We start from the raw sequence: 24052 nt of genomic DNA, 5'->3' as shown, positions 1-24052 counted from the left end.
GTGCTCCCCCGCCTCTACGGCACTTACATTTCGTTCCGGGCGCAGGTTAATCAGCTCAAGGGTTCCACCCTCACTTGTCCGGTCTGTAGCTGAGGGAAACGTTTCGCGCAGTTGAAGGGTGGCGGAGAGACAGAAAGTGAGGTGAGGGGCGGGGGGTGGGAAGGCGAGACAGGTAGATCGAGACCAAAGTGTGGAAGAGCCGCAACTGGTGTGGAGGCGGCTGATCCTGCGGGTGACGGAGCGTCAGCGCACTGCTGATGCAACCGGCGGGGAGAGGAGGTGAGGGGCAGGAGTCGGGCCGCCTGAGGTCCGGGGAGAGGAGGTGAGGGACAGGAGTCGGGCCGCCTGAGGTCCGGGGAGAGGGGTAGGGGAGAGGGGTGGGGGAGAGGGGTAGGAATCGGGCCGCCTGAGGTCCGTGGAGGGGGTAGAGGAGGGAGAGGGGCAGGAATGTGGGAGAGAGAAGAACCGATGAGGAACCAGGGACACGGACTGCCTGAGGACATCGGGGGGAGGAGAGGCAGAAGGGAGGGCCTGCCTGAGGTCCCAGAGGAGATAGGAGAGGGAAAGAAAAGGGAGGAGGGCCGAGGATCGTCTCCGTGAGGGTCTGGAGAACCAACCTGAATGTGGACACGGGTAAAGGCCACGGGTCTGGCTACACGTGTGGGACTAGAGCTCTGGGTATGGGTATCCTGCGGTAAGTTTATACCTGGCTTTCTTACAGGTGCACGTACTGTCAAATAGGCCGTTTTAAAGAAAATGTCAGCTAATAACTGTGAAATGTCCACAACCCCGATGGATTTGCATATGAAAGTGACGATTCAAGGGGACACTGTCCGATTGCTGAAGTCAAACAAAGCACCAAAGGTAAAATTTCTGGATAATATATAAAATAACACTATGTGTAAACGTGGATAGGATTTGTAAGTTGGCCACATTTTGCAAACCTTCCTCCACTTTTAAGGAGGATGTTAGTTTCATTATCTTTAATGCTTCTGCTATCCCTTTTCTCAAATGATTAAAAACACGTTTATATGAATACAGAAATATTATTCCTCACCCTATCTTGCCGTACTCTATTCCAAATCTTCTAATTATTTGTACCCATGAAAGACTTTTAACATTAGAAAGTTGTGGTGAAACCTTATTTCGCTTTAACCAGATTTTAAAAGAATTTCACCTTTCATAGAATATAGATCATTACAGCACAGTACAGGCCCTTCAGCCCACTATATTGTGCTGACATTTTGCCCTGCTCTATTATCTATCTAACCCTTCCCTCTCACATAGCCCTCCACTTTTCTATCATTCATGTGGCTATCTAAGAGTCTCTTAAATGTCCCTAATGTATTTGCCCCCACAACCTCTACCAGCAGTGCATTCCACGCACCTGCCACTCTCTGTGTAAAAAAAACTTACCTCTGACATCCCCCTTATACCTTCCTCCAATCACCTTAAAATTATGCCCCCTCATGTTAGCCATTTTTGCCCTGGGAAAAGGTCTCTGACTGTCCACTTGATCTATGCCTCTTATCCTTGTACACCTCTATCAAGTCATCTGTTATCCTCCTTCTCTCCAAAGAGAAAATCCCTACCTCACTCAATCTACCCTCATAAGACATGCTCTCCAATCCAAGCAGCATCCTGGTAAATCTCCTCTGCATCGTCTCTATAGCTTCCACATCCTTCCTATGATGAGGCGACCAGAACGGAACACAATTTCAGTTTAATTAATAGTATTATATATTAGTCTATGCATTAATATGACAAAAAAGTAGTCTTTTAGCCAGCAATAAAGTTCTATAATATATATAACTTCACTTTGAATAGCAGAACAGAATGTAAAACTGTTGCTATCGCACTTTTGTTCAATGAATTGCTTGAGGTGCTTGTTGCTAGGGGTTAGTATAAGTTTTTTTGTAAAGTGTTTTATAATTTTTTAAAGTTAGTATTTTGTATTTTTATTCCACCAAGTAACTTTAATAATTTCTTTATTTTCTTGTTTATTTGGACTTGCTCCAGCTTATTTCTAACAAGGGTCATATCATACACATTTGTCTGGTTCCCACAGCAGCTTGTAGAACTGGATAAGCCAGTTTCCAGATTGTGCGAGACTTGCATTGCAGCAGATTTATCAGGCTGATGACATTAAGGATATTGGATGTATTACTAAGGAAGAAATTAATACAATATGCTCCCATGTTACATTAAAGATATTGAACTGCTTTTCATCTCATATTATCTGTTAAGCAGAACTGGTAAAGGTACTGTGATACAGATTGCTCTGAAGTTGAGTCCCAGTTTAAGTTTGTTTATCCTTGCATGGTAAGATTCAATGAGTGAAGCTATTTATCAGTGAAATTAAAGGTGAACTGGTTCACACAATTTTGACCTTTTTAAGAGTTAGAATCAGAGAGTTATACAGCACTATGTTATTTCTACTATGGCATCATTTAATGTGAGGATTATCAGCTGTGTGTTTTAAAATTAAACTTATTTCGTTTCTATTAAAAATGCTTTAATAACATACTATAAGCTGTAGAATCACCACTTCACTTACTGGACTGTAATATAGTGTGCAGCACTGGAGAGGGGAAAATGGGCAAAAATAATTTATGAAGTAAATAACTCTTTCCATCATTTCTAAAAAGAATATTCATTTTACAAGCTACCACTTTTTTATTCAGGAAGAAATTGATGCTGCAGTAAAGGAACTTTTGGCATTGAAGCTGAATTATAAAACATTAACAGGTCAAGACTATAAGGTTGGCATGCCACCCACTAACTGCACACCAGTCAATAGTAATTGCCCAGCTGTTGCAGAAGACGATGGTGACTATGTTGATCCATGGACAGTGCAGACATCCAGTGCCAAAGGGGTGGACTATGACAAGTTGATAGGTAAATATTCCTTTTCTTTATTTTTCTTACATGTAATGTGATACAAATTTGCCTATTTCATTGTAGTAAAGTAAATATTAGATATATGTTCTGCATTAGTTGGAAATAAAGATGTAGCAAAAAAAAAGGCACTTATGTTACATTAACATTTTTTAAAAATCTTGTCAGTAAAGTTAGCAATGAAACTGTTGATAATTGTAAAAATACAGCTGGCTCATTACTGTATATTTTTGAGGGAAACCTCCCATCCTCACTGAGTCAAAATGAGTTTTTGATTCTTAACTGGCCATTGAATTGGCCTAACAAACTATTGAGTTATATCAAACTACTACACTTACTAATAGCTTTGCAGAGCATCTCCACCACACAGGCAATGTAGTGCAGGAAGGTGACCCCCAACTAATTTATCAGGACAGCAATGGATTATCCATAATGCTGGCCTCAAACAGCAGTCACAACCCAAGAGTGAATGTTTGAAAATAACCCAATGGCTTGGACCAATTATATGTAGGAATAACTGGATAGCATTTAGTATAAATGCATTGGTGAGCCTAGAATGAAAAATGGTGCATAGCATGGACAAGTGGCTTTCATGTGAACTTTGCTTTTATGTGTGGAAAATACTACATGGAAAGAAAGCAATACACGACAGTTTGTTAGTGGGTTACTAAAGTACAACACTATCTCAAGGCACTTGAAATTCTCACAATACCGTTAGTTGGATATCACACACACTTAAAGCATTTCACTCTTACTATGTATCTGACATTGTCTTTGGGCATCATTATTGATGACCAAGTGCAACTTCATTGTAGGCATTTACAGAGCAAGAACATAACTTTAATCTTAACATTTCATTATTATTTGGGTAAGAAATTGAATTATTTAATATCTCCATTTATATCATGATCCTGTAATGCTGCATTGCTTCAACATAGTAATTGTGAAAACGTCATTATTTTCAGTTCGGTTTGGAAGCAGCAAAATTGATCAGACATTGATTGATCGATTAGAACAACTCACTGGTCAAAAAGCTCATCACTTTCTTCGCAGAGGGATCTTCTTCTCTCATCGGTTGGCAAGTTTTTCATCTCTTTATTCATTGTAAATTGTAAATTATTTCTCCAAAATGTGTGCTTTATTCATAGCAATAGAACATCCATTTAGGTTGTTACAATGACAAATGACATTTTCTAAATTTATCCATGCAGTAGACTTTTTTAATTTTGAGCTGCTTTTCCAGTTCCAAAAGCAAATTGCTTCAAATGCTGGAAATCTGTAGAATTAAAAACAGGAAATGCTAGAAATACATGGCAGGTTAGGCAGCATCTGTGAAAAGAGAAATAGATTTAACATTTCGTCATTCTGATGGAAGTTAGGTCTATTTCTCTCTCCATATATTATGCTTGGTCTAAGTATTTCTGGAATTAACAGGGGTTTTTTTTGCAGATTTTGCACATTTTTGTAGATAATTTCTTGATCGTTTGATTCTGCTTTATACTACTGATTTTTGCTTTATACTTTCACGGCATTGTTTTGAGGGAGAAAATGTTACAAAGCCATGAACTTCCATTATAAACATCTTTTGTTGATAATTGTTATAAACTGTCACTTATACCTCCAATTAATTTTTTGTTTATCTTTAGAAACTGTTTAACCATTAATGAAGATGTACATTCAGCACTATACTTGAACATACCTGAATCAGAACAGATTTTTGCTTTGTAGTGAATGTTTATGTCAAAGTATAAGGAGTGGAATGCAACGAAGATTTCATTTTATAGCGATGAATCTATACAATTGTTTCTCAAATCTTCCTAAGTAGCTATTGTGTTGTCAGTTGTATTTTTAAAATTTATGTTTTGATCATCTGTTTTAAAGGGATATGCAGCAGATCCTTGATGCTTTTGAAACAAAGAAATCCTTTTACCTGTATACAGGGCGTGGTCCTTCATCAGAGGCCATGCATGTGGGTCATCTTATCCCATTCATCTTCACGAAGTAAGTATGTTCACTGAGATAGTAGCCTCTGAATGTGCTTCTTAACCTTATTGCAGTCTATTTTAACTTGCATTAAGTTTGGGACCACCAGCCCTAACTACCCTATTAATGCCAATGCTTACCATTGTGACACCTTTACGGAGACCTGTCAAAGGGCAATCAAACATCTGAATGTTTGCCATAACACTTTATGACAAATTGGTGAGAGCATCCACCCTGTACTTTAAAACCAATTTTATAAGTAATAGGATGTGAAGATTTGCATTTATATTGTGCCAGTCACAACCCTTTCAAAACCAACTACAGTGTTTTTACAGTCAATTATGTAATTTAAAAGTGATATCACTGTTGCAGTGTAGGAAATGCAGCTGCCAGTTTGTCTACGGCAAAGTCTTGCAAAGAGCAATATGATGATGACTAGAAATGTATTTCGGAACTGTTGATTGAGAGATAATTATTGGTTAAGACACTACTCTTCAAACTGTGCTATTGGATTTTTTTTATGGCCATGTGTGGGAGTTTGCAGGGCCTTGGTGTAACATCTCATCTGAAATATGGTTCCTTTGGCATTGCAACGCATTGTCGGCACTGTACTGAAGTGTCAGCCTAGATTTTTGAGCTCAAGACTCTGGAATCAGATTTAAATCGGGAACCTTGTGACTCAGCAAGAGTGCTACTGACTAGACCCAATTTCAAAGAATTGACTTGGCTGTATTTAAAAGAAAAGTGCAATTTACATTATTTTACTGGGATCAGAGAGACATGACATGCTGTGTTATGTGGCTTCAATATGGTTAGCCATGCAGGGAATCCAGGTGTTCATTTGCCACATACATCCTTGTGGTTCTGTTCAAATTGTCAGGGCCTCAGAATAACTCTTTTCTTTGCTATTAGAACTGGTATGACTTTGCTGGATAATGTTCTGACTCAGGATAAATCTAAATGCAGCATTATAACTATTGCCCATTTCCAAAAGTAAGAACATGCTGGGTCATTAGCATCATTTTACTAGAAAAACTTTGAACCTTGTGAAAAGCATGCAATATTTTCACTTTTTTGGTGTGCAGAATTTGCTGTAACATTAACGTATCTTTTTAAATTCGAAATGTTTGCATTTTGTTGTTGATGATGACCCTTGAAATTTTTTTCAAATTGTTTTAAAAATTTATGTCATTGAAGTTATAATCCATTGCATTTTCAATTTGTAGGTTCTCTTTTATTGTTCATTCCCATATATTTCTGTTAAATAGGTGGCTGCAAGATGTTTTCAATGTACCCCTTGTAATTCAGTTGACTGATGATGAGAAATACCTGTGGAAAGATATAACACTGGAACAAGCCTATAAATATGCTGTTGAGAATGCGAAAGACATCATTGCTTGTGGCTTTGATGTGAATAAAACCTTTATCTTCTCCGATCTGGATTACATGGGGTACGTTCATAGTACTATTACAACTGTATCTTCATTAACATTTTTCTTTGGAATAATAATCTAAATATGAGGTACAGTAGTGATGCCTGGCCTTTGTTTTTAAAAAAAGTCTTAACACAGAGAACATAATGAGGACAAACAAATAATGGGAAGTTTACTTGTTGTCTCAGCTGGGGAATTGGTTTCTTCCCAAAAAAAGACCACTTTGACTGCAATTGAATACTTTAGTAACATGTTGATCAAACTGTTGAGTTAATGGACTACACAATAATTTGCCTGCAGCAGAGGAGAAAGTAACTGCACAGGGGGAATTTGTTCAGAAAAACTATGTCTTATTTAGTTTGGTAAAATGAAAAGGATATGAAAAATATGTTTAACTCAAAAAAATGTTGCTGAAGTGAATCAGATTATTTTGCTTATCACTGCTAAATTATTGATACTTGCAGATCTTCTAATGTTGCAATAATGGGACTGATCTTGATTGGATTGCCCTTCCATAAAGCCAGTACTGACTTAATGGACCAAATGCATCCTTCTGCACTGTAATCCATATGTGATTCTAACGATGCATGCAAAAGATCACTTATGAAGCATGAAAGTGATTCATTAATGATCAAACCTTGTGTATGTGATTCCGTTTAAAATTAATTGAAATGCCTAGATATTTCCATTAAATATAAGGAGTTCTTCATTTACTTTTTATAATCAATTGACCAAGGATGAGAAATACCTGTGGGAAGACATAAAGTTACCACCTGCTGTAACTTACTATGCCTCTATAAATCTCACATTTCATATTTCCTTATAACATACAAGGTGACCAATCAACCCACTGAGTCTATGCTCTCAGTGCAATCCCATTGTAACATAGAACATAGAACAGTACAGCACAGAACAGGCCCTTCGGCCCACAATGCTGTGCCAACAGGAAACATATTTTCCCTGTAACATATTCTCTCTCATCAGCTCCCTCCTCCCTGATTCTCCAAACACCCACCTACTTTTGGAGCAATTTTCAGAAGCCATTTAACGTGCCAATCAGCATATTTGGTATGTGGGGGGGTGGTGGGGTGGGTTGCTGTGGAAAGCTGGAGCACCTGGGTGAAACCCACACAGTCACAGGGAGAACGTGCAAATTCCACACAGTCAGAACCCAAGGTCAGGGTCGAATCCATGTCATTGGACCAGTAAGGCAGCAGCACTCCCTGCTATACCATTGTGCCTTTTCATTTGTCTTGTGAACCTGGTACCCCATACCTGCATAATTGCTGGAATAGGCCTGTTCCCAGGCTTCCCTTCCACCTACATTATACAACTGGCTGCTGGAAGTATCTGAGGTCAGTGCAAAGTAACTGGTCATTTCCTTCCTTTTTCTGTGCATCCTCACCATGATATTAAAAATGACCTCTGAGTTTATGGCACAGTGCAAGGGAGCTCCAGTACATTGTCAGAGACTATTACACAGAAGACAGGTGCAGGAGTAGGCCATTCAGCCCTTCTTGCCTGCTCATAGTTCAGAACATTCAAGGCTGATCATCCACTTCAGTATATGTTCCATCATGAATATCCTCCCTGTATTTAGTCTGTCTTGTCCTATTAGAATTTTGTAGATTTCTGAGATCCTCATTCATTCTTCCATACTCCGGTGAATAACAGCCTAACCTATCCAATTTCTCTTCATACATCAGTCCTGCCATCTCAGGAATCAATACAGTAAAGCTTCATTGTTCCAAACATGGAGGTACATTCCTCCTTGGATAAAGACACCAAAACCACACAGAAAAATCTAGATGGATTCTCAGCAGGCCTTGTACAGCTGTTGCAAGATATCCTTGCTCATATACTCAAATACCTGTGCACTGAGTGCAAACATTCTGTTCACCTGTCTAATTATCTGCTGCACCTGAGATACGTAACTTCTAAGACACCTGCCTAACCACCATTATCCTCAATATAATCAGATAAATTTGAATATTATAGTTGTAACTTATGGAGAGAGATTACTCATTAATTATATATATTGAGTCTTTTCCCAAAGAAATTGCATTTAGTATTTTAATTACTGTTTTGTTGCAGACAGAGCCCAGGGTTTTATCAGAATGTAGTTAAAATTCAGAAACATGTTACTTTCAATCAAGTGAAGGGAATCTTCGGCTTTGGAGATAGTGATTGTATAGGTAAGATTTAACATTGCTTAATTTCAAACTTGAAAGGTTGATTGGTGGGCTGAACCTGTCATTGTCATTTAATGTTCAATTTATACATTGAGACATCCTGAGATCGTGAAAAGGGCTTTGTGTCTTACCTTGTCTTATTGTGTCTTACGTACTTTTTATGTTTGAAACTACTGCAAACCCTTAGTCCTGTTACCTCAAAGTTAAGAGCTTCATTCAACAATACCAGCTTCAAATCTCCCTTGAGAATTTTTTTATATTGCGGCAAGAGCCTTCACTGTCACAATTTATGGAACTTGTACATCTGCATTTCCCATTTATCAATACTAAGACTAGTCTAATTTAGACTGAAAATATGCATGTTAGATTGCATCTGGGGAAAGTCTACTAATTTGAGCTACAACATAGCATCTGATATGGCATAAACATCTTAAGATGTTTCACAGGAGTGTTATTAAAATTGACAATGAACCACATAACCAGATATTAGGGCAGATGAATAAAGGCTTTGAGAAATTGTTAAGTTTTAAGGAGCCATTAGGAGAAGGAAAGAGGTGAAGAGAACCTAGGGCCATTGCAACTTGAAGGCATGGCTGCCAGTAATATAGTAGTTAAATCTGTATGTGCTCAAAAAGCCTGAATAGGAGGGGCACAGATATTTTAGAGAATTGTATGGCCATATGTGATTACAGTGATAGTGTGGAGAAAAACATAAGAGGAATTTGAAAATTAATATGAGAACTTGCAGCTTTACTTAATTTAAGCCATTCCAGGTCAACAATCAAAGCAATAAGTGGGGGGAACTTGGTGAAACATAGCACATGAGCAGCAGAGTTTTGGATGGCCTCAGGTTTGCAGAGAATAGAATGAGGAAGGCTCGCCAGGAACGCATTTGAATATACCAAAGGAGGAGGTAACATTATGAAGGAACAGGTGTTAGTGGTCTTGAAGCACGTAAAGATGGATAAATCCTAGGGACCTGACCTAGGTGTATCCTAGGATGTTGTGGGAAGCAAGAGAGGCGATTTCTGGGGCCCTGGCAGAGATATTTGTATCTTCATTGTATCATGGGTGAGGTACTGGAAGACTGAAAAATGTCTAATGTTTTGCCTTTATTTAAGAAGGGCTGCATGGAGAAGCCAGGGAGCTACAGGCCAGTGAGCCTAACATCAGTGGTGGGAAAGTTACTGGAAGGGATTCTGAGGGAAAGGATTTTTTTGCATTTGGAAAGGCAAAGACTGATCGGGGATAGCCAGCATGGTTTTGTTCATGGGATATCATGTCTTACAAATTTGACTGAGTCTTTTCAGGAGGTGACCAAGATAATTGACGGGGAGGGCAGTAGACATTGTCTAGATGGACTTTAACAAGGCCTTTGACAAGGTCCCACTTAGTAGGCTGGTCCAGAAGGTTAGAATACATGGGATCCAGAGTAAGATGGCAAATCGGATACAAAATTGGCTTGGTGTTAGGAGGCAAAGGATGGTAGTGGAGGGTTTCTTTTCAGATTGGAGACCTGAACCACTCGTGTCACAGGGATCAGTGCTAGGTCCTTTATTGTTCATTGTATATATTAATGATTGAAGTGGAAAAGCGAAAAAAAAACTTGAGATGCTGGAAATTTTGAGAGAAAAATAGAAAATGCTGGAAATAGTCAGCAGGTCCAGTACCATCTGTGAAAAGCTAAACAGAGAATTGGTTCTACCGGGAAGTCATCAACTTGAAACTTCAACTCCTCAATCAAAGAGCACAGAGGACAGGCAGGCTTGCTCCATTGCATGAGTGAAAGTGATAACCAAAATGTTTGATTCTTTTGAAGGAGAGTCGAACAATTTCCCTGTGCCGAGGTCTAGTTATCTCTAAGTCAGCATAACCAAAGAAGAATTTTCTAGCCATTTATCTTGCTACCAATTGTGGCTGTAGGGTCTTTCTACATACAAGTTGGCTGCTGCATTTTATTACATCTTTGACTGCTTTTAAGAAATAATTCATTGTCCATAAGATATTGCTGGAATGCCAATGAAACCCTGTTGAGTATTTTCCACCATTTTTTAAAAATTCTAGCATGGATTTGAGATCGGAAAATCAACGAGGGTTCAATATGACACTCTGGTTGAGAACTTGGTTCAATGTCAAGGACTGTAGGGGAAGATCAATTGTGGCAGAAATGGTATTGAAAATGGACCACCAGAGATTAAACAGTGGAGATTTTGAAAGCTCAAATATCAGTGAATTGGGAGGGAGCTTATTCCAGGGGCAGATACAAACAGTGTTAAAAAGGGATTTGGGTGGAGAGCAATGCAAGCCAATGATCAGGGAATGGCCATCTGTGATTGGGATGATGGGAGAAGAGAAGCCATGTGAGAATGAATGACCAAGTTTCTGTGTTGTGAGATTTATATGGGGGGAGAGAGTATGATGAGGATAGAAGAGCAATGACTTCAAGTAGAGTGCAAGGAGACTTGAGATGGACTTCAAAATCAGAGGATAAGGAGTTTGTTAGATCAGCGGCTGAGGGAGGAAAGCTGTGAATTTATCTCAGTGAGAAAATTTTTATTATATTGTGGTGGATAGTGGAAAACAACTATTTTAATTGAGGCCACAAGATTTTTTTCTAACATATACTAGTTTTTAATTACTTTAAATATTTGACAGCTTTCATTAAGAAACATATCTAAAACTCTTCACTCTATTTTTAATTGGCAGGAAAGATCAGTTTCCCTGCAATACAGGCTGCTCCATCGTTCAGCTCCTCATTTCCACAAATCTTTAACGGCCGAAAGGATATTCAGTGTCTTATTCCTTGTGCCATTGACCAGGTCAGAACAAGAAAAATCATGCTTGAAAAGTGCTAATGCTTTTCATTATCAGATTGCAGAGATCATCATTTTCTCCACAGTATTTCAGTTTAGAATACATGGAATGTGATTATATTTTCTCTACGTGTCATTTTTATATACTATTGTCAGCCAAAGAGCACAGAGGCAAGCTTGATCTACTGCCTGAGTGCCCTCCAAAATGTTTGATACTCTTTGAAGGAGGGTAGAAGAATCTCCCTTTGCCCAGGTCTAGTTATTTCTAAGCCAACACAATTAAAGGGGAATTGTCTGGCCAGTTGTCTTGCTGCCAATTGTGGTTATAGGATCTTTCTACATACAAGTTGGCTGCCATACTTTATTACATCATTAACTGCATTTCAGAAATAACTAATTGGCCATGAAAATGTGCTGGAATGTCAATGGACCATGGAAGACTGATCTTCTAAACATCATAGAGAAAAGATTTGTATTTATATCCCTATGAATAGATGCCCTTCAAGATGTTTAGAAGATCAGTATGGCAATGGCTCTTTGTTTTGGATAGTTTTTCACTTTGAAGAACCTGCCAGTTTCTTAACAAATCCAAAGAAGATGATGTCTGAGCTCAGAAGTTCATGGTTTGGAATCAGCAAGTGGTTTCTTGCCTCACCATTTGGAAGTAAAACAGAGTAGTGCAACAAAGGTTTAGTTACACAGCTGGGTCTAGATAATTCAAGTACAGCAGGTTTAAATATATAATTTTTTATTTGCATGTAAATATATTGCTACATGTACATCAAATTAGGAATAGTGGTTCTTAATTAGTTAAATCTGTAGGTTCTTAAATAATTGTAGATAAGTTATGTGAATCAGATTTTACTGGTAATTTCTCTTACTGTACTGATAAACATAATTGCTTAAACTGGACTCAATAACTATTGACTAGTTCAAGAATCAGCTTTTGAGAAACAAACTTAAGTTTTATTATTTGTATGTATGACTTTTTCATAGGACCCTTATTTTAGGATGACGAGGGATGTTGCTCCAAGAATTGGTTACCCAAAACCAGCATTGTTGCATTCCATCTTCTTCCCTGCACTGCAAGGAGCACAGACAAAGATGAGTGCCAGTGACCCCAACTCTTCCATCTTCCTCACAGATACGCCAAAGCAGATCAAAACGAAGGTAATGTTCATCATATATATAAACTCATGCCCATATTTGTTGGTCAAACAAGGGAGTCCAAATATATTTTGCATTACTATTCTTTGAAGTTAAAAATTCAAAAATACATAAATGTACAACAACATTGATGTACTTAATTCTAATAATTTTTTCTCAGATCAACAAGCATGCTTTTTCAGGAGGTAAAGATACTATTGAAGAGCATCAACGCTTTGGTGGCAATTGTGAAGTGGATGTATCTTATATGTACTTGAGCTTTTTCCTGAAAGATGATGAGAGACTGGACAAAATAAAACAGGTCAGCGCAGTTTATTAAGTCTAATAATAATTTTTCTTTTCTTTTTACAATATTTTTATTAATTCCATGAGGAAAAAATACAGAGTACATGCATCAAAAAAGAGAGTAAAAATATTACAGAATACATTGTGTTAAATCATACCTAAGATCACAATACTCTGAATTAATAGTCATATGTAATAGTTAATAAATGAAAAGATTGTAATATTTTATTATTAAAAAAAATCTACTCCCACTACCAAAAACTGAAGCTGTTGGATCAAAAAAAACAAGGAAGAACCCTTGAAACGTAACAATGTCAGCCAATGTCTGTATTGCAGTCACCAAATCAAAGATTTTGAAAATAATTAAAAAAAGGTCCCCACAGGGTTTGAAAGTCTACATTAGATTCAAAAACTGAACAATGAATCTTCTCTAGATTCAGGTATGACATAACATCCCGTAACCATTGAGCATGAGTAGGAGGGGTAACTTCCTTCCATTTAAGCAACACAGCTCTCCTGGCTATGAGAGAAATAAAAGCCAGAATGTGTAAATCAGAAGCCTTCAAAGTTACATCTTTTTCACTGATGATTCCAAATAATGCAGTCAAAGGATTAAGTTTGAAATTTATTTTAAAAAGTTTGGAAGACTTCTGTCCAATATTTTTTTAAGACTCTGACACTTCCAAAACATGTGAATTAAAGAAGCCACTCCATTATTACATTTGTCACAGTGAGGAGATATATCAGAATAAAAACTGGATAGTTTATCTTTAGACAAGTGAACTCTATGGACCACTTTAAATTGAAGGAGAGAATGATGAGTGCATAAAGACAAAGTTATTAACCAATTTAAAAATTTCATTCCGAGTTTCCTCAGAAATTGACATCTGCAAATCTTGTTCCCAAGTGTTTTTAATTTTATCTAGTGGCACCTTACTCATTCCTAATAACCTGTCATAAAGATTAGATATTGAGCCATCGTGAAAAGGTTTCAAATTAAAATTACATCCAATAAATTTTTATCAGGACTCATAGGAAAAGAATGTAATTGAGATCGAAGGAAATCTCTAATTTGTAAATATCGAAAAAAAATGAGTTTTTGGTAAATTATACTTGGTAGACAATTGTTCAAATGAAGAAAGGTTTCCTTCAACAATCAGATCCTGAAAGCAAGTGATACCTAATTTGTCCCACTCTTTAAAAACTACATCAGTCATAGAAGGTTTAAAAAAAATTAGAAAAAATGGGACTGGACAAAGAAAAACTCAATAAACTAAAATATTTTCTAAATTGTAACCAAATCCTCAAAGCATGTTTAACTACTAAATTATCTGTTAATTTATTTAATGATATAGGGAGTGAAGAACCAAGCAGAGAAATAATAGAACATTTTTTAACAGAGTTAGCTTCCAAAGAAACCCATACTGGACAAGCCTCTTGATTAATGTAATATAGCCAAAATGTAAGATTTCGTATATTGACTGCCCAGTAGTAGAACCTAAAGTTAGGTAAAGCTAAACCTCCGTTCTTTTTAAGCTTCTGAAGATGAACTTTATTTAGCCTAGGATGTTTATTATTCCATATGTAAGAAGATATAATTGAATCAAGAGAGCCAAAGAAAGACTTAGGAATAAAAATAAGTAAAGCCTGAAATAGCTATATGAATTTAGGTAAACTATTCATTTTAATAGCATTAATTCGGCCAATCAATGATATAGAAAGAGGTGACCAGCTTGATAAAACCCTTTTCACATAAAGCAATAAGGTGAGAAAATTTTCTTTAAATGTTTATAATTTTTAGTAATTGACACCCCCAGGTAGGTAAAATGATTTCTTACAATTTTAAAAGGAATGTTAATATCAAATGGTACCAGGTTATTCAGAGGGAAAAGTTCACTCTTATGTAAGTTCAATTTATATCCTGAAAAATGACTAAAGCGAAAGAGTAAAGAAAGCATAAGAGGTAATGAGGCTTCAACATTAGATACAAAAAGTAATAAATCACCAGCATATAATGAAACTTTATTGTTGATGCCTCTTCTGGAGATACCAGTGATATCTCTAGATTCTCCAAGAGAAATAGCCAAAGGTTCTAAGGCTAAATCGAAAAGCAAAGGGCTCAAAGGACATCCCTGTCTGGTTCCACGTTGAAGTTTAAAAGATTTAGAATTCTGAAAATTAGTAAGAACTCGAGCAGAAGGGGATAGATAAAGTAATTTAATCCATTGGATAAAATTGGGCCCAAAGTTAAATTTTCTCTAAAGTTTTAAATAAGTAATTCCATTCATTCCGATCAAAGGCCTTCTCAGCATCTAGAGATATCACACATTCCGATAGTTCCTTAGAGGGAGAGTAGATAATATTCAATAAACGATGAATATTAAAATGAGAATATCGGTTTTTAATAAAACCAGTCTGATAATCAGATATAATTGAAGGTAAGATATTTTCCAATCTACAAGCTAAAACTTTAGATAAAATTTTAACATCCACATTAAGTAACGAAATTGGTCTGTCTGAAGCACATTCAGTTGGGTTCTTATTTTTCTTAAGAATAAGTGAAATAGAGGCTTCATAAAAAGATTGTGGTAATCTACCCAATTTAAAAGAATCCAAAAAAACAGCACATAAATGAGGTGTAAGCAAAGAGGAAAAGGCCTTATAGCATTCTCCAGGAAACCCATCAGGACCCGGAGTCTTTCCAGAGTGTAAGGATCGCACCACCTCGGCAATTTCCTTGTATGTAATAGATTGATCCAACTGTTTTCGGTTTTCAATAGAAAGTATAGGAACGTTTAGCTGGTCAAAGAAATTATTCATTACAGTATTATCTTTAGGAAAATTAGAACTATAAAGTTTAAGATAGAATTCTCTAAAAGTATCGTTTATTTCCAAAAGATCAGTTGTCCTCTCACCATTGGCTTTTGAAATTTCTTTAATTTGCCATTTAGCTCTGGAGATTTTTAATTGGTTAGCCAATAATTTACCTGTTTTATCTCCATGAGTATAAAATTGACTTTTATCTTTTAAAAGTTGACTTTCAATTGAATATGTTAAAAGAAGATCATATTTAGTTTTAATTTCAACTTGCCATTTATATAAAGCCGGATCTGGATCCAAAATGTATTTTTGATCTAATAGTTTAAGTTGATTAATTAGATCAGCTCTTTCTTTGTTAGCTTTTTTTCTAATGTTTGCCGTATAAGAAATAATTTTACCTCTAATAAAGGCTTTAAAAGCATCCCAAACGATAAGACTAGAAATCTCTTCTGACGAATTCTCTTTTATAAAAAAAAGAGTAATTTGTTTCTCCATAAATTTTAAAAAGTTTTTATTAGATAACAAGGTTAGGTTAAAATGCCAAAATCTGTTTGTCTGAGGAAGCCCAGGGAGATTTAAAGATAGAAACACAGGAGCATGATCTGAAAGGGCAATCTCTTCATAGTCACAGGATTGAACTGATGGAATCATTTGATTATCAATAATAAAAGTAGTCAATCCTGGAATATGTGTGGTGAACATGAGAGAAAAAAGAATATTCCTTCTGGGTGCAAAAAATACCAGACGTCAATGACACCAATTTTCATTAAAAACGATTGAGGAAATAAAGCTGATTTATTAGGAGCAGCTAATTTAATAGATGACCTGTCTAATTTGGGATCTAACCAGCAATTAAAATCTCCTCCTAACACCAAAGAGTAAAAATTCAAATCCGGTAGAAGTGGAAAAAAAAATCATTCAAAAAATCCTGGGTCATCCGTATTTGGAGCATAAATATTAGCCAATACCATTGGTCTATTATTTATTTTGCCTGATACTATAACAAAACGACCATTAGTATCAGTTATTACCTTATGTTGATCAAATGGAACTGTCTTATCTATAAGAATTGTAACCCCTCTAGATTTGGCTTGAAAAGAAGAATGAAATTGGAACCCATTCCATCGATTTTAAAAAAAAAACGTGAAGTATCACAGTTACAAATGTGCGTTTCTTGTAAAAAGATAATGGAGGCTTTAAATTTTTTAATATAGGCAAAAATCTTGTTTAGCTTCAAAGGATGATTTAAGCCTTTCACATTAAACCTAAGCAAATTAATAATTTGATCCATTATAATATTATTTAAATGTAGGTAAAAAGAGAATGATGAACAAACCATTGGAGTGTACCATCAAAAAGTACTACAGTAGGATTCCAAATAAGGTATCTAAGCAACAGACTTAGCTGACAGGCCAAAACAGCTTCCCAGGAAAACCCCTCTTCCCCCCCTCCCAACACCCAAAGAAAACAAGCCAGCTAAGAAACAGCTGGCACTTACCTAAAGACAGTATAACCCCAATTATTTCTGCTCAGTAATTTCAAGGTTAGTAAAGTTCCAACCCAGTCATAACAATAAGATAAATGGAGAAAACCACAATTGTAAGTATAGAAAACAAGAGTTCTTAGAGCAGCGTAACTTTTACATGTTACTTTTTTCTTATTTCAAAATGTAGTAAAAAAAAAATTCAAAAAAAGATAAAAAAAAATAAGCATCCCCAAGTATTAATGAGTAATTAATGGAAAAAAAAGAAAAAAATAGAAAACAGAAAATGTTCGTAGTGAGGAATGAGAAATCATTCAGTGGAAGTTTCCAGAAAAATTTGGGCTTGTTTGGAGGATCGAAACCATTTTTGCGAGCCATTTTTCAACATGATCCTAAGTCTTGCCGGGAAGTGAAGCAACACCTTATACCCTTTCTGATACAGATCCGACATAACCTTTTTAAATTTAACCCATTCCTTCATGGTCTCAGGTGAGTAATCTTCAACGATTCCGATCTGGCAATCTTGGTAATTAATCATTCCTCTACGACGTGCTTCCCGAATTAAAAGCTCCTTAGTTTGGAAGTCATGGAGAGAGATGATGATTGCTCTGAGTTTGACTTGTGTAGGAGGTTTTTTTAAAAAAAAAAGGCATCCTATGTGCTCGATCAATTTTAGGCAGGGATTCTAGAATACCAGGAAATAGCTGAGTCAAAAACTTTGCAAAGAATTCTGTAGGTTGATTACCTTCAGTCTTTTCTGGTAATCCTAGAATTCGGAGATTGGATCTTCTACTCCTGTTTTCTAAATCAGTAATCTTCAGCTTTAATCTTTCATTATTTTTGGCTTGCTTTTTACAAAGTTTCTGTAAGTCATCAATTTTCCCATCCAGAGCCGAAAGAGAGGCTTCATTCACTTTAATTAGTTCTTCATGATCTTCCAGAGTTCTTTGAAAAGGATCAAACTTGGCATTAAGCTGTTGAAGTTGCTCGAAAATATCTTCCAGAGTTAAAGGAGGAACATATTCCTTAGTGGTTTTCATAGCCGTAGCACTCCTTGTATTCATAATAAAATGAAATCGCATTTAAATTTAGTACTGAGGGTGAAAAGATTTCAAGTTGGGTTGAAGAAGTTAGATATAGTGAGAGCAGCAGCAAATAGCTGTTACTCCATCAACGGCCAGCAGAGACTCTCCTAATAATTTTAAGTTTTATTCATTTCTGTCCCCTAAAATGGTAACCTTGCACAACAACCATATGCCATGTAAATGGGTGATTGGTGGTCAACACAGACTTGGTGGGCTGAAGGGCCTGTGTCTGTGCTGTATCTCTCTGATTCTAAGACTAACCTGTCTTTGCCAAAATACAGTTTAAGAATCACAAGGAAATAGGAGCAGAAGTAGGCCACCTGCCCCCTCAAGCCTGCTCGCCATACAGTGTGATCATGGTTGATCTGCTCCAGGCCTCAACTTCTCCTCTTGCCAGTCCCACGTAGCCCTCAGTTCCCCAATCTTTCAAAGATGTATCTACCTGCTCTTTAAATACATCCAGTGATCTACTTCTACACCTGCAGAGTTGCAGGGTTCCAGAGGTTCACCACCCTCTGTGAGAAATTCCTGCAGGTCTCAGTTTTAAGTGACAGTTTATGGCTATGTTCCTTCATTCAAGACTCTCCCACTGGTAAGGACATTTCAACATCTGACCTGCCACATCCCCTTAGAACAGGGGTGATCTAATTGAAACACGTGTAGGATTTTATATGTTTCAATTAGATCACCCCTCTTCTAAACATCAAAGAAAACTGCACATGTCACGCCAAGTGCAGCTTCTTCAACACCCAGTACAACTGTAACAATATTTCTCTATTTTTGAGTTCCAGGCCCTTAGCAATATCTCAATGTGCTATTTGCTTTCTTAATTACTTACCACCCCTACATGCAATTTGTTTCATACTCAAGAATACCTAGATCCTTCTATTCGACTCATTTGCAGCCTCCCTCTATTTAGATAATAGTCTGACTTTTTATTCCTCCTACCAAAGTGCATGACCTCAACACTCCATTTGCCAAGTTTTTGCCCACTCACTCAACCTATCTATATCCCGTTAGAGTCTAAGTATCCTAATCCTAGCATGCATTTCCATCTAACTTTGTGTCATCAACAAACCTGGATATCTTACACTCTGCCCTCTCCTTCAAGTCATTAATATAGACAGTAAATTAAGAATCAAAAACTAATCCTTGGAGTCCATGTTATGAGGGTATGGTAGAACCTGGTGGGAGCTGATGGGGAGAGTAAAATATGGGATTAATGTAGGATTAATTTAAATGGGTGGTTGATGGTTGGCCTGAACTCAGTGGGCTGAAGGGCCTGTATCTGTGCTGTATCTCTCTATGACTCTATACTCCTTGAGTCTGAAGAAAACCAATTTTTTTTTTCTCTGGCTGTTTGACTTGTTGACAACTAAATTCAAACTGTGTTAAAACGCTTCCCCAAAAACCATGAACTCTTAATCTTGTGCATCAGCCTTTTACGTGGTACCTTATTGAATGCCTTCTGGAAATCCAAAGACACCACATTGACAGGTTCCCCACTATTGATTTTCCTTGTTATATCCTCAAAATTTTAACATTTTGTCTGATGCGATTTTCCTTTCATAAAACCACATTGACTTGGTTTAATTACATCAAGCCTCTCTAATTGACCAGGTATTCATTGCTTGATTATAGACAGATGTTAAGTTAACTGGACCATAGATTCCCACTTTTTGTCTCTCTCCTTTCTTGAATAAGGGAGTCATATTTGCAGGTTGCCAATCTGCTCTTATCCTCCTGGAACACAGTGAGTTTTGAAAAGCTTCAATCAATGGCTGGATTATTTCTGCAGCCACTCCCTTTAAAAGCCTTGGATGCAGGCCATCAAATACGGTTGACTTGTCTGCCTTTAGTCTCATTAGTTTTTTTAAAACTTTCTCCCTAATGATAAGGATTTTTACAAGTTCTTCCATGCTATTGGAAACTAGCCACTCTGTTCATATTTGCATTGTCTTCCGCTGTGAAGACTGACGTGAAGTATTTCTTCCTCCTATTTAGCTTTTCAATCTCCTGCTGCTGGTTCCTGAAAAAATTCTCATTTCATCTAGCTGATGGCAATAAATTTCTGCTGAGTAATATGAAATAGCTGCTGAAGTATCTACCACTGTTCATCTACTGACATTTTCTTTAGCTTATTTTCCCAATCCACTCTGGACAGTTCTTCCTTCAGACCTTGATAATTGTCCTTTATATAAATTAAATACACTGGTTTTGAATCAAGATGTTTATCTTCAAATTGTATCTATAATCTATTATGTTGTGATCAGAACTTCCTCTGGGATCCTTTATAGTGTTTTATTAATCCTACCTCATGAGACATGACCAAATCTAAAATAGCCTGTTCCCAGCTAGGTTTGTAACATAGTGCTCTAAGAATAATCCCTGATGCACTGTACAAAAAAATCTTCTAACGCTCTCCATGCCAGTTTGATTAACCCAGTCTTTATGAAGATTAAAACTGCCCATGATCATTGCAGCTCCTTTATACAAGCCCTTGATATTTTGCCATTTATGCTTTGTTCTGTCTTGAGGCAACAGTTTGGGAGTGTATAGACTACTCCCACCTGTGTTTTTCCCCTCCTTTTCCTTATTTCCATGCAAACCAGTTCCACATCATAATCCACTGTATTAATATTATCATTTATCACCTTGCTTTTTTTTTGCAATCATGTTTCTATTATAGCTATCAAGTCAAACTTATAGCAACCTGTGGGTCAACATCTATCTTGTTACAAATGCTACGTGCAATCAGCTAAGGAGCCTTAATCTTTGACTTTTTAAAATTTTTAACCTCATCCATTATGTCACGTACTTTTGAATATATTTTCTGTTCCTTCTTGTCATGCTTTGATTTTCATTCTCCCCCTCAGTAGCCCATGCCACTGCTCTGTCCTTTGATTTATTAAACTTCCTGTCACTTGAACCTTCCCCTCCTCTAACTAGTTTAAAGGCCTTTCTATAACCCGAGTTTTTGAATTTGCCAGGATGCTGGTCCCAGGACAGTTCAAATGAAGCCTGCCCCAAGGGAGCAGTTCCTTCCTTCTTTCCCTAGTTGGTGCCAGTGCCCTATGAATCAGAACCTATTTCTTCCAGACTAGCCTTTAAACCATGTTGTTACTTATCTAATCTTATTTACTTCCTGCCAATTTGCATTTGACTGGGATAATAATCTGGAGATCATCATCCTTATAGTTCTGCTTTTCAGTTTTGCTCAAACTGCTCATAATCCTTCAGAAGATCTTCCATCCTAATCTAACCTAGTGTCCACGTAGATCACTACCACTGGATCCTTCCCCCGTCACTCCAAGTTAATCTCCAACCCTGGCTCAAGGCAGGTAACGTGGCCTTCGGGACTCTTTGCTGCAGAAAGCAGCATCTCTTCTTCTAACTATGCTATGCCCTATAACTACTATATTTCTCTTTTCTCCCCCCACTTGAATGACCCTCTACACTCTGGTGCTATGAACAGTTTTCACATCCTCCCTGTAAGTCACCACCCTCGTCCAAGTAAGAAACAAGAACTTTACCTGTTAGACAAGGGTAATGGCTGAGGCTTGTCCAGAGCTGCCCTCTGGATCTATCTACCTGCCTCTTTTGAAGTCATACCATCAACTTTCAATGCAACCAACAAATAGAGAGCAGTAACTAGCAATGCCAGTAGAACATTTCTAGAACATGTTAGTTGCACTGTATTGCTAACAATGTACATCAGAGGTGCACCAAATGAAGGACTTGTAAAAGGCATGACATATGTGCATCAAGATGTCCCAAGAGTTTTTCTGTCAACGAATGACTTTGAAGTATATTCACTGTTGTAATGTAGGAAAAGTGACATCCAACGTGCCCAGACCAAGCTCACAATTGCAGCAATGTGAGAGTGACCAAATAATTTCTATTTATTTTATAATGCTGATTGAAGGGTACATGTTAATCAGTGGTGTAATCGGATAGATTCTTCCTTTACCCTTGAGAACGTAGACAGAGCATCGGTTTAAAATCTCATCTGAAAAATTAATATGTTCAGAGCATTCCTTGAATGTTATTTCCATTTCTGGTCATTTACTTGCAGGGAAAACATAGAAATGTTTCTTCAATAGTTTGTGTTGTGATGTGGCTTTTATGACAGCCTCTACTGTCACAGTGGAAAGTTGGCATTTTTGTGAAAGAGGTGTTGGAGAAGTAATTTTTAAAGAAGTATTGGAGGTGAAAAATTGTGGATTTAAGAAACAATTGGATGATGCAATGAATGGACCATGGGATGTGTTTGAATGAATGAAGCCAGACTGAAAGGCATTCTTCATACATAATTATCTTAGTGATTTTTAATAATGTTGATTGGAGCATACATTTTGGCCTGTGGTGTAATCAACCTGATTACATCTAAAAATTCTTATCTTTAGGATTATACAAGTGGAAGACTTCTTACAGGAGAACTGAAGAAAATTCTCATTGAAACACTGCAGCCGATCATAGCAAAACACCAAGCAGAACGCAAGCAAGTGACTGACGAAGTGGTAAAACAGTTCATGACTCCTCGGAAACTAGCATATGACTTTTAATGACTTACTTTGCAAATCACATTACTTCGTGGAAATTCCAGTCAGATTTCATTCATTAAAATCTTAACATATGATGAAGTTATGTGTAACATGATGATGGACAGATGATTCAGAATATAATAAATGTCACTAAGTTATAACCTATCATTTCCACAGCATTAGAGATAACTGTGTCCAATCATTCTTGTGGAACATTATTAGTTTGTCCTGATGCAACTTTCGCATAAGCCCTTTTAACAATTTGCACAGATTATTTCCCATTCAGAAAATCACAATTTGGCCTTCTCCTTCAAAATAAATGGTTGGTCATGCTTTCCCATGCAGAACTGCATGCCTTCTAGCTTGTTCAAAATCTTATTTATAAAAGCTTAGCAAGGTCACAAGTTCCCAGAATGAAAACGTGTATTCTTAAAATGTGTTCAGCTTTGTAGCTTTGGGAAAAGTTCTTTACTTGTATGACAAGCTTCCACATCTTCAGCCTCTGGGATCACATTTATAAGATACGACTGTTTCTCTTCTATACCATGTCAGAAAAATGCTCTCGGCTGTGGATAATAACAATTCCATCCCTCAAGAATCTGAAATTCTTTCATGTAGCGCAACATTTTTGCATCAAGCAATTGAATTTTCTCAAAACCCAACCGCTGAATTCAGTCACAGTCTTCTCGCATGCAACATAGATGATAGTTGCAATTTCTGCCGTGAATACACAGTACTCAGAGAGTACTGGCCTTGGCAGCAGGGGACAGCCCAGTACCACATTAACCTTGGCTACTGCTGGTGAATCCCGCAATGAAAACTCCCTCAGGAAAGGTTTTTCTCTCTAAAGGCAGGTTTTTGTGGTTCTTTCCTTTCCAGGGGACCGTGACCACTGCACTTCCACCAGCTGTTGTCCTCTGGTCACCAAAGGTGCACTTGCCCTTACCGATACCAATATTCCCACCCCACCTCCTCCTCTTACTCCCTGTGCATGGCTTTGGACATATGTGACCCAAGATTGTTAATTTTAACGATGTGCTTTGCACACTGAAATATTGCATCCTCAGGACCTCGCTCTATATTGACCCAGGCCACCTGCACAACATCATATATTGAAGAACTTCTAAACTACTGTCCTGTTACTTTACTACACTGATCTGGACAGAGGGGTTCAGAGCTACATATAAGATGCTAAGGGAACTTGACAGAGTAATGTTGAGATCTTTTCACCAGTGGGAGAGTATTGAACAAAGGGATGTAGTTACAAGATAAAGAACCAGTCATTTAAAACTGAGGTGCATAGAAATTTCTTCTCTTAGAGAAGAGTGAATCTCCAGAATTCTCTGCCC

At 37.2% G+C, this 24052-nt stretch overlaps 1 protein-coding gene across 4 annotated transcripts; it reads left to right on the top strand.

The window, feature by feature from the left end:
• LOC127569338 (tryptophan--tRNA ligase, cytoplasmic-like) lies at nucleotides 1–22868 on the top strand. 4 transcript variants are annotated; one of them, XM_052013910.1, is made up of 11 exons: nucleotides 1–81; nucleotides 722–864; nucleotides 2685–2898; nucleotides 3864–3972; nucleotides 4780–4899; nucleotides 6150–6332; nucleotides 8409–8509; nucleotides 11213–11325; nucleotides 12316–12489; nucleotides 12647–12787; nucleotides 22566–22868. In XM_052013910.1, the coding sequence occupies exons 2-11, from the start codon at nucleotides 757–759 to the stop codon at nucleotides 22722–22724; spliced, it is 1422 nt and encodes a 473-aa protein (XP_051869870.1). In that variant the 5' UTR covers nucleotides 1–81; nucleotides 722–756; the 3' UTR covers nucleotides 22725–22868. The 4 variants fall into 4 exon arrangements, with proteins under 4 accessions (XP_051869870.1, XP_051869865.1, XP_051869856.1 ...); XM_052013905.1 differs by having other exon boundaries at nucleotides 18–141; XM_052013896.1 differs by lacking the exon at nucleotides 1–81 and adding an exon at nucleotides 131–279.
• Nucleotides 22869–24052: the final 1184 nt, after the last annotated feature.

This window comes from Pristis pectinata, chromosome 1, assembly GCF_009764475.1.
Source record: "Pristis pectinata isolate sPriPec2 chromosome 1, sPriPec2.1.pri, whole genome shotgun sequence".
Lineage (NCBI taxonomy): Eukaryota > Metazoa > Chordata > Chondrichthyes > Rhinopristiformes > Pristidae > Pristis > Pristis pectinata.
This window is presented reverse-complemented; position numbering and strand designations above follow the sequence as displayed.